We start from the raw sequence: 12,839 nt of genomic DNA, 5'->3' as shown, positions 1-12,839 counted from the left end.
TTAAATTTGAGAAAAAGAGGCAGATTTTCTATTTAACAGGATTTAAAAAAAAGCTGTAACACCAGCTTTACTAGAAGAAAATCATGTTAATTTTGATGCTTGAATTAATTCACTGAAGCTTGATAAAAGCTGGCTATACGCAAGAAATTATGGGATACATTTTTTATTTAGAGAGAGATATTTAGCTTTAATGGAGATTGCACTTCTAGAAACAAAGTTGTCAGCTGTGCTTGATATCCCCCTCCCGAATGTGCTTTTTTTTTGCTTCCTCTGTGGCTGCAGCTGGCTCTTCTATGCTAGTTATAGGCTCAGACTTTTCCTGATCCATCAGTCAAGTCACATCTAGTGCCCTCCACTGAAGCATACTATTAAGGCCAGCCAGGGCAAAGATCCCCCCCCCCATCAAGAGTTTTAGGGAAGTTTATGGAACTACTTAGGAATTTGGCATCCAGCTTCAGGGGTCAGGTGACATTTATCAACATCTCTCAGGAGAGGAGAGACTGTCTTTAAAGAGACAACTGCAAAGACAGAGTTTGTGCCTGGACCGAAGAAGAAGGTGACACAAGCATGCCTGAACCAGCAAAACCTGGTAGGACGGTCTCTCCTGTATCCACTGCTTTCTAATTCATTCATAAGATGAAGGATGCTTTATTGCATAGTTAATCAGTGCGTGCATTTTATTTAAACAGAAATTCCTATAATGCTCCATGGTATGAGGATATTTTACTTTTGTTCAGGTGTTTTTGTATTTTATGTCCAGTGTAAGGTAAATTGCTTTCATTGCTTTTAGAAGCAGTTTGGTCCGTAGTCTTTTAAGCAATATTTAAACATTTCACTACTATACCTGGATTGTGCAGATTATCTCAATACTTTTTCATTAGTGTTAATAAACCCTGTGACAGGGAATAAAATATAGTAATTCAGCTGCTAAAAACTGTAACAATGCAGATATGCAATCAATAACAATTAACATAACACATCTTAATTTATATATGTCTTTCACATATTTGCTCATGCAATGTAAATTAAGGGTAAACTGTTTTTAGCACGTTTTGCTAGTAGTATGTAATAATTTGTGCAAAGGGAAAAACATAGTTTACCATGACCATCACATTGGAGCAAAGCAGTTTCAAGTTGCAGAGCCATCATCAGAGATGGTGCAAAGACATCACCTAATTGCTTCCTGCTATGTACAAAGATTATTAAGGTACCTCTGCCCAGACACTCCTGTTAATCAATAGAAATGCTTCCTTTATAACACATGGTCAGTATACAAGCAGAGGATGCTTACTACAGTAAAAAGTGTTGTACTTAATAGCTTACAGAGTATACACATGTGATGCATTTGTTGCCAGAAAAAGGATCTTTTAGGAATCACGTGATAAGGAGAAACAAATAATCAGCATGTCTGAATATCTTTAGCATGAAAAAGAATTGTCTGTTTTTCAACCTATGTTTTTTCCCCCCATTAAAATAGCATTTAAATAACTGAATCTGCTTGATCACACTATTGCCTTTCATCTAATTTTTTTTGCAATTGTAATAAAAGGAATAGTGTATATTTGGGTATGAAAAATACCTGTTGCATGTCTTTGAATACCTGAAACGTGTTAGCCTGTAAATAAATTGTTAACGTTTTCCACCCTTTTAAGCCTAGGTTCACATTGGAATGATTTATCATGCAATTTGAGAGATCAAATCGCATGACAAGTCGCAGCCTTTTGGAGGCAATGGCACGGTTCCAATTGGTGCGACGCCGATTTTGCTGCACCGCACTGATTTGCAAAAGTAGTTCCTGCACTACTTTTTCCAATTTCAGGTGTGACTTCAATAGACATCAGTGCATGAAGCCACACAGATGTCTATAGAGTAGCACCTGAAATCGCGCTGACCTTGCTACTTTAATAATTCACTACTTCAAGTGAAGTAACGCAATTTCAAAGTAGCGTTCAATGTGAACCAGAGCTTAATTGGATTTGGCTGTTCAAAATTATTCGTGAGCATCAATAAGATTCAAGGTTGACATTTCCATGCATGAAAAGGATGTTTCAAGAGATATATGATGAGAATCAACCAATAATCCGCATGTATGAATATCTTTAGTATAAAAAAAAATCTTGTTTTCTGTTTTTGGTGCATCAATATATGAATATTTTTTTAATAAAAAATAACATTTAACACTTATGTATCGTTTTACTTATACTTTTCCCCTTTATACATTTGTTAGCAGTGTTCATTACAAAAACAGCAAGGAAAGTGCGTGTGTGCGTGTAAATGAAAATACCTGGCGCCCATATATGGATACCTGCAAAGTGTTCGCTGTCTGTTAATAACTCTGCATCAGTTTCCACTTTTTAAATTCAATTTGGCTATTATTCAAAATTATTCTTGATCATCAGTCAGATTCAAGGTTGAAATTTCAATGCACTGTAGGCTCAAGTGGCAAAAATCAATTAACAGCTATTATCTGAATTAGGATATGGAACAGCCATAAGAGTTGTTTTTCAAATGTAATCCAGCATCAAACAATCATAGTGTATTAATATCTTGAGACCCAGCATCTAACAATCATAGTGTATTAATATCTATGTTTGAGTGATAGGTGCTAAGCATTTGAAATTTAAACAGTCTGAGAGCCCGATGCCGCCTTTGATATGTTGGTCTGATGGGATCATTTTCCATAGCACTTATACAAGCACCAGCATAAAACATACGATAGACTTTCTATTAATCTTAGCTGGCAGCTTGAAGTGCTTTCATTAAGAAACATAAAAATGTATGGGTTTTCTCTATTATCATAGCCAAACTTATTGTACCTACATTTGATTTTTGATCAGACAAACAATTGTTATTTAAGCTATACAGTTAAAGGCTAAGTCTATGGTTACTGATATTGTAGCCTTTGGTGGATGCTGGTAAACTGAATGAGCTTTTAGATTTTAAGTCTCCTAGGGACTCTGGTGGTAAGATGAGATATACAGCTTTAGACATCAAAGTTCTACCTACCCTCCCCAAACCCCCAGCTATTAGGATGTTATGCAAGGGACTCTTCCCACTGCATTCCACCAAATGTAAAATGAATGGAGAATAAATTAGTTGGAAATAAATACTTCTTGAAATGGCCATAGTGGGAGTATGGGGGTGAGGCTTTGCTTTTGGAATTTTGTTGATGAACAGTGTCCGAATAATTCTATACAAGGCATGTCAAACCATAGAGAAACAGAGTGCTGAATTCAGGGACCCAATTAGGTTTGCAGAGGGCTGCACTTACCCAACAGCAACAATTACAACACAATATTGCTTTGAGATTAAAATGTTATTATAAAAAAAATGTTAAACTCTTATGCACCGTACACACGATCAGAAATTCCGACAGCAAAAGTTCGATGTGAGCTTTTAACCGGAAATTCCGACCGTGTGTATGCGCCATCGGACTTTTGCTGTCGGAATTTCCGCCAACAAAAGATTAAGAGCTAGTTCTCTAATTTTCTGACGGAAAAAATTCCTATTGGAAAATCCGATCATCTGTAGCAATTCTGACGCGCAAAGTTCCAACGCATTTTTGGAAACAATTCGACTCATGCTCGGAAGCATTGAACTTAATTTTCTTGGCTCGTCGTTGTGTTGTGCGCCACCACGTTCTTGATGGACGAAAGTTCAGAGAACTTTTGTGTGACCGTGTGTATGCAAGCCAAGCTTGAGCGGAATTCCGTCTGAAAAACCATCCAAGGTTTTTCCCAAGGAAAATCCAATTGTGTGTACGCGGCATTAGTATGAGATTTTGTGTATGCAGTTGCCATCCTGCAAAATTCTGACTTTTACAAAGGTATAGAACACATTTCTTGGGGTATTATCTATTGAGGCAGGGCCTTAAAGTAAACCTATTGATAGTAACAAATTTAGCAGGAACTTGTATACCAGGTCTTTATTCTGTCTAGTAATGCAAGATCCTCACAAAATGGTGTGTTTTCTCCTGTTAACAGTAATGCCCCGTACACACCATCACTTTATGTGATGAAAAAAAATGACGTTTTTAAAAACGTCACTTTAATTGACCGTGTGTGGGGGAAAACGTTGTTTTATGTCTTCTAAAAAACGACCAAAAAAAATTGAAGCATGCTTCAATTTTATGTGTCGTTTTTCAAAACGTCAACTTTTACTTCACAGAAATTGACCGTGTGTAGCAAAAACGTTGTTTAAAACGACGTTTTTTCACCCGCGCATGCCCAGAAACTTATGAAGCAAGCTTCAATGGAAAAACGTGGTGAACGTAACCTCGCTTTGCTAGATCATTGTGAGAAAACGATGGTGTGTATGCAACTTCGTCTTGGAAAATTGAAGTTTCAAAAACGGCATTTTTTACTTCACAGAAAATGTCGTTTTTTTTCATCACATAAAGTGATGGTGTGTACGCGGCATAACACTATGGTCACTGTTTCCAGTCTCCAATACAGGGGAAAAGATAGCAATAAAAAATAGAATACAAAAATAGAATTTTTTTATTCGAGTGGGGAAGGGTTAGAACCTCTCTCAGGTTATTCTTTCCTTTACCCTTTTCCCTTTCATCCTATCTAGGTAACAGGATATGACAGAACATGAAATAAAGGGAACAAAGAGCATTACAATCTTGACAAAAGCCTTCCCCAATATATAAAAAAAAAAAAATTGTCTGTTAAACAATTTGTGCCTTATTTAGTAAAAATTCTTAAACACTCAGAACCGTAAGAAAATGTCTCTTTTATAGAATCAATGGACCAGAAGTTAAATGTATGTTTTAATACACAACCCCACTCAAGTGATTTTAATATAAGTTAATTTATAAAGAGCTTATGAAAGTGATATTAAAGTCTCAGTTTTATTTCTGCTGCAGCGCAGGGGTGCAATCGCGGGCATGAGAGGCAGAACAGGGACGTGTGTGTGTGTGTGTGTAAACACACACATCCCTGTTAAGTTCTGTGAGGAAAGACAGATTGTGAGTTCCTAATAGTTGGAACCACTATCTGTAATTTCCTCTATTTCAGTCGCATCCCCTACAGTTAGAAACACACTAGGGAACACAATTAACCCCTTGATCACCCCCTTGTATTAACCCTTTCCCTGCCAGTGACATTTTTACAATAATCAGTGCATTTTTTTTAGCACTGATCGCTGTATGAATGTCAATGGTCCCAAAAATGTGTCAAAAGTGTCCAATATGTCAGCCATAATGTCACAGTCCCGATAAAAATCGCAGATCGCCGCCATTACTAGTAAAAAATAATAATAAAAATGACATAAATCTATCCCCTATTTTGTAGACGCTATAACTGTTGCGCAAACCAATCAATATACGCTTATTGAGATTTGTAGAATAAATACATATCGTAGAAATATGTAGAAGAATACATATCAGCCTAAACTGAGAAAAAAAAATCTTTAAAAAAGAAAAAAATTAAAAATTAAAATCACAGAGATGATCAAATACCACCAAAAGAAAGCTCTATTTGTTGAAAAAAAAGGACATTAATTTTGTCTGGGTACTGTGCAATTATCAGTTAAAGCGACGCAATGCTGTATCGCGCAAAATGGCCCGGTCATTGGGCAGCCAATTCTTCCGGGGCTGAAGTGGTTAAATAGAACAGGATCTGTTTTTTTGGGGGGTTAACTAATGCTTACTGGTGTAAAATAATGCAGTAGATGATTTGACAAACAAATAAGTTGTACTAAGACCCTGCAATTATACACCTCACTGGTGGTTGAAAGCCACGTGTAGCTCATCACCCACAGTTTGGAGAATACTTGTATAAAAAAACATGTTCAGATGATAAACAGGCTTTACATACTGTGTAAAAAAATACAAGACTAATAAGGTCAAATTGAAATCATAATATAAAATGTTAATGAGACACTCAGTGATCACATAAAATTAACATTAGTGTTTATTTAGACCCATTCTTTCCATCATGTGTCTATATCAGTTACCCATTTTGTAATGACAATCACCCTAGGACATTTTTTAAAGTGTTCAGGTTTCAATAATTATGGCACTAGGAAGAAAGACATTCTCCTCTTGGTACGGAAGGTTCTCTGATCTAAATCCCTCACTCGTTACTTAGATGATTGACAACAACAATGTAACTTGCTGATCTACATTTCATAATGCTGGCTGGTCTGGTGAAGCTTTACACTAAATAAACTAAGTAATGACTTATGGAGAATAATCAGTGTAGTGATTGTTGTAATTCTGTTATCTTATAGATGGACTACAACAGATTATCACTGCATTCCCCAGAGCAGCTTTAATTCACAGCTTGAAAATCTTAGACATGCGTTTGTTCTGTGGCTCTAAGCCTTCTTTATTGCATAAAGCATTGTAGTTATTACAGATTTATTATTGCTAATACTCTCTAAAACCTATGTAGGAGGCTGTATCAAGAGATTATGCATTTCTAGGAACATGCAAATGCTGCCACCTCTTTTGTATTGGTTCCTCTGTTTGGTCCACAACCACATTATATACTTTTAGTGGGGATTTTTAACCAGAATGCATTTTTTACAAGCAGCATACTCTCTGCCTTGTATACAGTGCAACTACTACGCTCTAATGTCCACCAGTCTTAGGACTGTTTTTCTGCCCCTTACACATGATTGGAATTTCCGATAGAAAAAGTCAGATGGACTTTTTCCATCGGATTTTCCGATCGTGTGTAGCCCCATCTGAGTTTTTTCATTGGAAATTCCGATGAATTCCATTGGAGTTTAGATATAGAACATGTTCTATTTTTTTTCGATGTGATTCCGTCATAATTCCGATGTGATTTGGCCGGGCACGCGGCATTAGAAACACTTTTGCCCTATGCTTTCTTCATTTCTTCATTTCTGCTGTTGGATTATTTTAGAGAAAGCAATCATAAAAGAATGTCCCTCCTTGATTTCTTGACATCAGTGGTGGTGGGGAAGTTGCTGGTTATGGATTTTTTGGTTCACAAAGGTAATAAAAGATAGGCTGGGAGGACTACTTTTAGGCAGAATGTTTTGTTTTAAAATAGCTGACAGGTTAAACGACAGGTTAAATGACAGGTTAAACGCTAAGTGGTAAAACGGTAAGGCTGGGTTCCCACTTATGCAAAATGGATGCGCGTATCCAATTCGCAATAGGAGGAGATTTTGACCGCTCTCTATGGAGCCGGTTCACATATCTCCACTGCGGCTCTGGTGCGAATTTGCACAGGAGCCCTGTGCATCTTTTGGTTAATTTCAGGTCTGAATTCAGTCAAAATTCAAAACAGTGAACTGGGACACACCGGACCCCTGCTGTGAGCCACAAGCGGCGATGGTGTCAACCCAGCCTAAAACAGTAAAACTTATTAGTAGATGTAGGGACATTAGTTGGATGTCTGTCAGAGCTAGTAGGTACATACATAACTGTTATAGATGAGTGTTAATGGATTTCACATTAACAGGTTATTAAACCTCACTGGTGCAGTAATGCTCATTAGGCACGTACATCAAGCTGGTCTTGCAATCTTCAAATACAGAGCTTCTGTTACCTAGATCTTCTCAACTAGATGAATATTACCCCCCACTGTAACTCATGCCAGTTTGAGGACTTAAACAGCCAGGTCCTCACCCCTTACTAAGCATGCAGATTGATAGGGTGTTGGCCATTCCCCACCTGTTAAAACGAATATGTACTGTCTGGTACAAACATATGATTGAACTGATGATTGATTACCAGACAAATGGATTTCGGGTGTCTCCCTTCACTAAAATCTAACAATTCAAGGTTAACTCTTACAATTTTTGCACTGCTTAATTATAGACATAATTATGTTGAAGATTTACCACATTTTTCTAATTTTTTATTTTTTTTATAAAACTAAAACAATACCTATAAACAACACAAGTTTGTATGTTTTTATTAGAAAAAAATCTGACCCGATATTTTTTATTTACTATAACATTTATAAAATACAGGTGTGTGTGTGCATACTTTCTTTTTTTTCTGTAGACTTAGGGTAGATCATAGACAAGAAGGCATTCTAGGCAACAATATCTACTGTGGCAGGCAGTCACAGCTAGTCAAGGACATGATGAAGGAGGGCAAATGTCACCCAGACTTTTGCGTTAAAATCTTACAATTTGTGGTTAACTCCTACAATTCATGCACTTCCTGCTCAATTCTAGACATAATTATGTTAAAGATTAACCAAATTTTTCGAATAAAAATAAATAAAAAAAAACTAAACCAATACCTATAAACAACAACAGTTTGTATGTCTTTTTTATTTACTATAACATTTTTAAAATACAAATGTGTGGGCACACTTTTTTTTCTGTAGGCTTAGGGTAAATCCTAAAACGAGAAGATAATCTAGGCAACATTATCTACTGTGGTAGATAACCACAGCTAGTCAAGGGCATGGTGAAGGAGGGCATATGTCACCCAGACTTATGCGTTTATCAGGTAGACTGGTTGGCCCCCTGCAATCTGGCTGTTAAGCAGTAGATAGGGGGTTAATAGCTGAACACACCCTTTCACATCTAATTAATAAAGTGTAGTATGGAGAGGCTAGAGATAGAAACTCTGTTTCTGGCAGGAACAGCCTGAGACTAGGAGCCAACCAAACAGTCCAGTGAACAACCTGGAGGCTAAAGATTTGTGTAGAGGTAATGTATCCTAAAAACCCTTAGAGTCGGTTCACACTAGGGCGACACGACTTCCAGCGCGACTTTCAGAGGCGACTCCGACACGACTTGAGCATGAACCACAGGTCGATCTGGGGCGATTTACAACACAACTTGAAGTCGTCTCCAGGACAGGAGACTTTCCAGTGGCCAATCAAACAACAATCATCTCTAGGGGAGAGAGGGGGAGGGTGGGGGAGGGGGAGGTTTGCCTGAGAAAAGTATGTTATCTTCCTGGAAAGTCGCTTCAGTTAAGACAGTGATCAGACTTGGAGGTGACTTCCATTGAAATCAATGGGTACAAATCGCCTACAAGTCGGATTGAAGTAGTACAGGAACCTCTTCTGAAGTCGGAGCGACTTGAGTAGTGTGTATTAACACCGCTCCCATTCACTTACATTGTTTTTCTCTACAGCGCGACTTGGGACGACTTGGGACGACCTCAAGTCGGATCCCAAGTCGCCCCAGTGTGAACCGACTCTTATGAGGGTGAATTTTTCTTATTGTTTTGTTCTGCAGACAAAATAAATAAATAAAGAAGCCCTAAAATACATCCTGACGTGCTAAATGGTTCCTTACAATTGCTCCATTTCATGCTGATCCCTACACTACCCATCCTCCAAAAATGTACCATGTACTTTGCAAGACTTGTTGAATCTATAAGTGATACATGTGTGCACAGGGAACAAACTAAAAGATAAAAAAAACTCTAATATATTGCATCTTCCTAGTCCTTATATGTGGTAGCTGCTAGAGTTGGGCGAACAGTTTGAGCCAAGCAAAAGTTTGGTCTGAACAACGCCTGTTTGAACACCCGAATTTTCAGAACACTCAGTGTGATGTTCACCCACCGAGCACCCCACAATGAACTGCACGCTGCAAAGTGCATTCTAAGCACTAATTGGACAAAGCTTTGCCCACTCAGGGCACAGGGAATAGCTGGTTGTTAAGGAGCGGTCTAGGAAGCCAGCCGCTGCATCATTAACAACAGATGACTCATCAGCTGTCAACGGGCTGTCCCCACTGACAGCTGAAAAAAAAAAAAACATTGCAAGTCATAGATTTTTTTTTAAATAAGGCGTGGGTCCCGCCCCCCCTACATACCAGGCCCTTTGGGTTTGGTATGGATTTTAACCCCACTCCAAAATAAAAAAGTGGAGTCTCCCCAAAATCCATACCAGACCATTATCTGATCATGCAGGAAAGGGGAGGAATTCTCCTGAATCATACCAGGCTACATGCCCTAAACATTTGGGGCAGAAAGGCTCTGCCCCCCAACCTACAACACCTTATCAGATTTTGATAAGCTCCCCACAACAATAGCCTAGGGTTGTCGGAAAGAGGCCCTTGTCCCCATCAACATGGGGACAAGGTGCTTTGGAGGGGTTGTTTGCTCGCCCCCCCTTTCCTGGCCTGCCAGGCTGTGTGCTCGTATAAGGGTCTGGTATGGATTCTGGGGGAGACCCTACACCTTTTTTTTTATTGTATTGCCAGCAATTTAAATTTCTTATTTTTTTCCTTATAAATTTCAGTTTTGCTGCAGCAGGTTCTATACACGTTACACAAGACAACAAGAAGAGGCGCCTCTGGGGGTAGTAGTTTAAAACACAATTTATTATAAGCACAGGTAATGGTCACTCACATTTTAGAAGTGACAGGCAGGCATGTAAAAGATTCCCAGGGATGGAAGGGTGTCATCCGGCCGTCGCTCACTTTCTGGTCCTGCTGGAGCGCTGTGTGATCCAGCAGGACCAGGAAGTGAGCGACGGCCGGATGAAACACTTCCCTCCCTGGGAATCTTTTACATGCCTACCTGTCACTTCTAAAATGTGAGTGACCATTACCTGTGCTTATAATAAATTGTGTTTTAAACTACTACACCCAGAGGCGCCTCTTCCCTTGTTGTCTTTTGTAGAATTGGAACATGGTTTCTGTTCCCCTCTAATGGCAGCCCTAAGAGTGTGTACCCCCATCAAACTTTACAGACTTTTTTACCCCTCTTGTCAGACCTTGTAATTTATTGCTTGCTGACACTGCCAAACTTGTGTGTACCTATGGTGCTGATTTGATGCCTGATGCACTGGCTTTACTGCGCATTTTTTACTTGTTTTGTTCTATACACGTTACAGATGAATCACGTTACAGGCAGACTAAGGGCACTATATTTAAAATAATTTTTCATTTTTATTGTTTCAATTTAAGCATCATTAAAATCACTGCTAAAATTATCTTTTAGAAAAAAAGAGTTCTGGCACAAACAAATCCAGTGGGTGTTTGGCCCAACTCTAGTAGCTGCATTCATTTTCTTTTTTTGAGGCTAAGAACATTATTAGCAAGTACAGAAAATACCTGCTGATCTTCTCACTTCCTGTGAGCTGAACTGAAAGCAGAAAACAATTTTTTTTCTGAAAACTAATAATCTCCCCAAACCCGATATAATAGGGATTAAAAAAGGCAGACACATTGAAGTTTAGAAACAGAAAAATTGTTATTGGCAGGTTTATCAAGTGAAATTAAGTGAAATTAAGAGAAACCCAAAAAAGAAAACGAATACAGCCACTCCATCAGAGGAGGAGGTACAATATAGTATAATATAATACAATACAATTTAATAAGCTACAATATAATAATTTTGTTTTGGGATATAGCTATAAGCTTGGACCTGGTCACATCACTTCCTATTACCCTTTCATCCACTTTCCATGCGTTTATCATCCCCAGATTCTGGGAGATCTTCCATATCTGCGATAAGATGATCCTTTTGAATCTTTGGAAATAGCTTACTGCAAACATGTGTGACATCCTTGTGATAGCCTTGTGACAGAAAAGTACATAGGTTTGAGTTTTATCTGGTGGCAATAAACATGGAAATATGAGAATAGAGATCAGTGAAAGAGGATAAAGCCATGAACACTTTAATTGCATACTAAAATTACTTTGTGAAATACAGTGGAACCTCGGATTGTGTATAACGTGGTTAACGAGCGATTCGCAATACGAGCACTCTATTTAAACTAGCAGGATTAAGGCCAAAGTGGTGTGCAGTACCGTGTTTGGCCTGAGGTGGAGGGGAGCGCCGGAGATGAGCATAGCCGAACGGCGTAGATCGCATCCGATCGGCGCCATTCGAAAATGCACGGAAAGGCCCGATGACAGCTTGGCTGACCTCGGCAAACCTCGGGAACGGAGTCTTTCCGAGGTTTGCCGAGGTCAGCCAAGGTGACCTAGGGGCCTTTCCTTCTGTTTCCGAGGCTCTCCGGTGTCCCCCCATCTCTGGCCGCATGCGGTATTGCATGCCAATGAAGTCAATGCGTAACAAATTATTTTCATTTCCATTGACTTCAATGGGGAAACTCGCTTTGATATGTGAGTACTTTGGATTACGAGCATTCTCCTGGAACGGATTATGCTCGTAATCCAAGGTTCCACTGTATCAGCTTTGGGTTAACTGGATCTTTATTTCAAGCAAATTTTCACACAAAAAAGAAAGAAATTAAAGTCAATTTGACTGTTTTATTTGTAGCCTTTTAAAGTTACATGACATTGTTATGTAAAATTTAAGTACAAGGAACAACTTTTAAAAAAGGATAGTGTGTCTACAAATAAAATACACAGACAACTTATTTAAGTGTAATGTTATTCCCTATATTTAGACTGAACTTTTTTGGCAAAGCTTTATTTTGTAATAATTAGAATAGAGCAGCTGCTATACATTGGCTTAGATGTGTATAAGACTACATATCATATATCACTTATACATGAAAGGCCTAAAATTCCAAGAGTGCCTGTTGAGAAGGCGGTACTTGTCTTTACTTTTTTGGGTGAACATAAATGATTAGCGCTAATGGTTTTAATGTATTACAGTACATATACTTTACATATTATCCAAGCTCAATATGATGGCAGACCCTGGATTCAGCTCACCATTATGTAGAATATGACTGACTATTGTTAACACATATGCGGAGAGTCATAACCACATTATTGCAGTCCCGGGGGAGTGGTACAGGAGAAAGAAATCCAAATTAAGGCTTGAAAGAATTTAAATGACAGATATGCTGATAACAGCAGTGGTGAAAACTGAAAGCCTATGTGTTGCCAAGCTGCATAGTTTTTACCTCCATTTTGATCTAAAACTGGCTTAAGGTGGCTAGAGATGGATCAACATTTGA

At 38.5% G+C, this 12,839-nt stretch overlaps 1 protein-coding gene across 1 annotated transcript in view; it reads left to right on the top strand.

Moving 5' to 3' along the window:
- Nucleotides 1-433: 433 nt before the first annotated feature.
- LOC120915362 (myosin-binding protein C, fast-type-like) overlaps nt 434-12,839 on the top strand; it is a 186,188-nt gene continuing 173,782 nt past the window's right edge. Inside the window, exon 1 of the mRNA XM_040325789.1 lies at nt 434-589. Within this exon, the coding sequence (XP_040181723.1) occupies nt 568-589 (22 nt within the window). The 5' untranslated portion in view covers nt 434-567. The remainder of the gene's footprint in view (nt 590-12,839) is intronic.

Source organism: Rana temporaria, chromosome 10 (genome assembly GCF_905171775.1).
Source record: "Rana temporaria chromosome 10, aRanTem1.1, whole genome shotgun sequence".
In the NCBI taxonomy this organism is placed as follows: Eukaryota; Metazoa; Chordata; class Amphibia; order Anura; family Ranidae; genus Rana; species Rana temporaria.
This window is presented reverse-complemented; position numbering and strand designations above follow the sequence as displayed.